This window comes from Sinocyclocheilus grahami, unplaced genomic scaffold (assembly GCF_001515645.1).
Source record: "Sinocyclocheilus grahami isolate Dianchi unplaced genomic scaffold, SAMN03320097.WGS_v1.1 scaffold932.1, whole genome shotgun sequence".
In the NCBI taxonomy this organism is placed as follows: Eukaryota; Metazoa; Chordata; class Actinopteri; order Cypriniformes; family Cyprinidae; genus Sinocyclocheilus; species Sinocyclocheilus grahami.
This window is the reverse complement of record NW_015506111.1, coordinates 339,397-342,726: the sequence shown is the minus strand read 5'-3', so window position 1 is coordinate 342,726 and position 3,330 is coordinate 339,397. Positions and strand designations below refer to the sequence as shown.

The following is a 3,330-nucleotide window of genomic DNA, read 5'->3' as shown; positions in this document are numbered from 1 at the left end:
CCTTTAGAAAACTACACATGTACCCGCTTTACGCCCTGGCGGTAACGTGGAAGCTAATATTGCAGCACTGGACGCATATGTTGGTGGACGCGATCGTCTGAACTGGAGTTTCGACTTTAATTTGCACTAAAACAAAAGCGAATCCAGTAAATCCAGTCCTTCGGGAGCCTTCATGAAGAGAGACTGGAGTGCAGGGATGGTAAGGAAGCTCTGTGTGCAGATATAGTGTGGTTTATCTCGGGATTGTATCGTTTGGAGCGGATCATCATGGAGCTCCGGGAGGCACCGGCGGACGCGCAGCAGCAGCTGGCCGCTGACAGGACGCATGAGAGCCGCATGGATGAGTACCTGCGCTCGCTGGGCTTTTACCGCAAAAAGATCGCCAAGGACGGGTCATGTCTGTTCAGGGCCGTGGCAGAACAGGTCAGACCGATCCTGATCTTTATAATCCCAAATAAATGTCACGATTTTAATGTTTATAAACAGAAACGCTACGTTACTTAAACATCTGAAACTTCCTTAACCGTGTCGCGTCGCGTCGCGCGAGTCACATCTAAAATGTCTCCGCAATAAAAACAAGCTTCCACGGTTTGCTAAAATCACTTTTTAGTTTGTCTGTCGCTAATTAGCTTACTAGCAGCTAACATGCACTGCAGTTGTTGTTTATTTCCACACAAAGCACAATGATGCTTTATTGAATTTGTATGAAGGAAATATATAAACTGTAATCATTAAGTTTTGGTTAGGTTTTATCGATTGTCGTATTGATTTGACTTAATTTCTGTGTGTGTGTGATATGACGAGTCCCCATGAGTCTGTGTGTAGTCAGGTTTAAGTCCCCACCAGAATAGAAAAACAGGTACACACACACATATATATAGAGAGAGAGAGAGAGAGTCTATAAACACACATACATGCATATGTATATAATAAAAAATAAAATATATATAAATAATATATATATATATATATATATTATTTATATATATTTTATTTTTTATTATATACATATGCATGTATGTGTGTTTATAGACTCTCTCTCTCTCTCTCTATATATATGTGTGTGTGTACCTGTTTTTCTATTCTGGTGGGGACTTAAACCTGACTACACACAGACTCATGGGGACTCGTGTCACGGTGGGGACCTAAATTGAGGTCCCCACGGGTAAACAAGCTAATAAATCACACAGAATGAAGTTTTTTGAAAATCTAAAAATGCAGAAAGTCTCCTGTGAGGGGTAGGTTTAGGGGTAGGGTTGGTGTAGGGCAATAGAATATACGGTCTGTACAGTATAAAAACCATTACGCCTATGGAGAGTCCCCACAAGGATAGCTGACCAGACATGTGTGTGTGTACGAAATAAATCATGTAGAGTTAAGATTATCTCTTTTTTGTGACTGTGCTCATGAAGGATATACTGGTGGTAAACTATAAAATGGAAGAGATCTGATTCAAGATATCCTCACAAAAGTGTCTGCTATATTTAGCCAATATTTGTTCCAATTCTTTCATGTAAATAAGCATTTATTGACTTGTTTGCTTGCTTTCTTACCACTTTCTCTTTCAGTTCTGCTCCTGTACTTATAGATGCGGCATGGGGCGTGTAGTTTCACTTTCATTTTCGCCTACATCTCCCAGCGTCGGTCCCTTTTATTCTCTCAATCGTGTCCTAATGCCTTTAGAAAACTACACATGTACCCGCTTTACGCCCTGGCGGTAACGTGGAAGCTAATATTGCAGCACTGGACGCATATGTTGGTGGACGCGATCGTCTGAACTGGAGTTTCGACTTTAATTTGCACTAAAACAAAAGCGAATCCAGTAAATCCAGTCCTTCGGGAGCCTTCATGAAGAGAGACTGGAGTGCAGGGATGGTAAGGAAGCTCTGTGTGCAGATATAGTGTGGTTTATCTCGGGATTGTATCGTTTGGAGCGGATCATCATGGAGCTCCGGGAGGCACCGGCGGACGCGCAGCAGCAGCTGGCCGCTGACAGGACGCACGAGAGCCGCATGGATGAGTACCTGCGCTCGCTGGGCTTTTACCGCAAAAAGATCGCCAAGGACGGGTCATGTCTGTTCAGGGCCGTGGCAGAACAGGTCAGACCGATCCTGATCTTTATAATCCCAAATAAATGTCACGATTTTAATGTTTATAAACAGAAACGCTACGTTACTTAAACATCTGAAACTTCCTTAACCGTGTCGCGTCGCGTCGCGCGAGTCACATCTAAAATGTCTCCGCAATAAAAACAAGCTTCCACGGTTTGCCAAAATCACTTTTTAGTTTGTCTGTCGCTAATTAGCTTACTAGCAGCTAACATGCACTGCAGTTGTTGTTTATTTCCACACAAAGCACAATGATGCTTTATTGAATCTGTATGAAGGAAATATATAAACTGTAATCATTAAGTTTTGGTTAGGTTTTATCGATTGTCGTATTGATTTGACTTAATTTCTGTGTGTGTGTGATATGAGTTGGTAATATTATTAAAACGTTCGTTTTATTAAGATGTTATGCAGGTTCGTAAGTTGTTTCACGATCATACCTGATCAGATGCTTCGTAATAATTACTAATTTCTTTGTTTTGAGACTGTGTTTGAGTATCAAATCACGTGAGATCCGTGTTTTTTATATATTAAATATTCAGAGTTCTGCAGTTGCAAGAGTGTTGTTTTTAGATTTATAGAATATAGATAATCTGTTCGACTGACTTTGGATATGAATTTGAATTCAAAATACATTTGAATGAATATTAATGTTAATAATGACTTGAATCTCTCTCTCTATATATATACAGTGTTGGGGAAAGTTATTTTTAAAGGGGTCATATGATGCTTTTTTTTAAAGATCATTATTTTGTGTATTTGGTGTAACAGAATATGTTGACATGCTTTAATGTTCAAAAAACACATTATTTTTCAAATACTGTACATTATTGTAGGTCCTCTATGCCCCGCCTCTCTCAAACGCTTCGTTTTCTACAAAGTCCCTCCTTCCGACAAGCACAGTCTGCTCTGATTGGCCAGCTGACCCAGTGCATTGTGATTGGCCGAACCCCGCAAGCCCTCGTCGGAAATGTAACGCCCCTTACCATAATCACCAGCTTCATCTTTCAAAATAAATGTGAAGACAGTAAATAATGTCAGTTTTACCATCAGTTTAAGCCCAAAAGGGGAACAGAGTCGCGTGCATTATGCTAATATTTCCACATAGTGAGGTAGATATGTGGGGGCGTGTTAGAACGAGCCGTTTTAGGGGGGCGTGGCAGAGTCTTAACTTTGATAAAGAATATCTCTTTGGTTTTGAGACTTTAGTCTTTGCAACTTC

At 40.5% G+C, this 3,330-nt stretch overlaps 1 protein-coding gene across 3 annotated transcripts in view; it reads left to right on the top strand.

Moving 5' to 3' along the window:
• The first annotated feature begins 1,643 nt into the window (after positions 1-1,643).
• LOC107564414 (OTU domain-containing protein 4-like) overlaps positions 1,644-3,330 on the top strand; it is a 20,994-nt gene continuing 19,307 nt past the window's right edge. For 2 of the 3 annotated variants that reach the window (XM_016249506.1, XM_016249505.1), the window contains exon 1: positions 1,644-2,099. In XM_016249506.1, coding sequence (XP_016104992.1) covers positions 1,944-2,099 — 156 coding nt within the window. In that variant the 5' untranslated portion in view covers positions 1,644-1,943. The remainder of the gene's footprint in view (positions 2,100-3,330) is intronic. The other variant, XM_016249507.1, reaches the window with a different exon arrangement.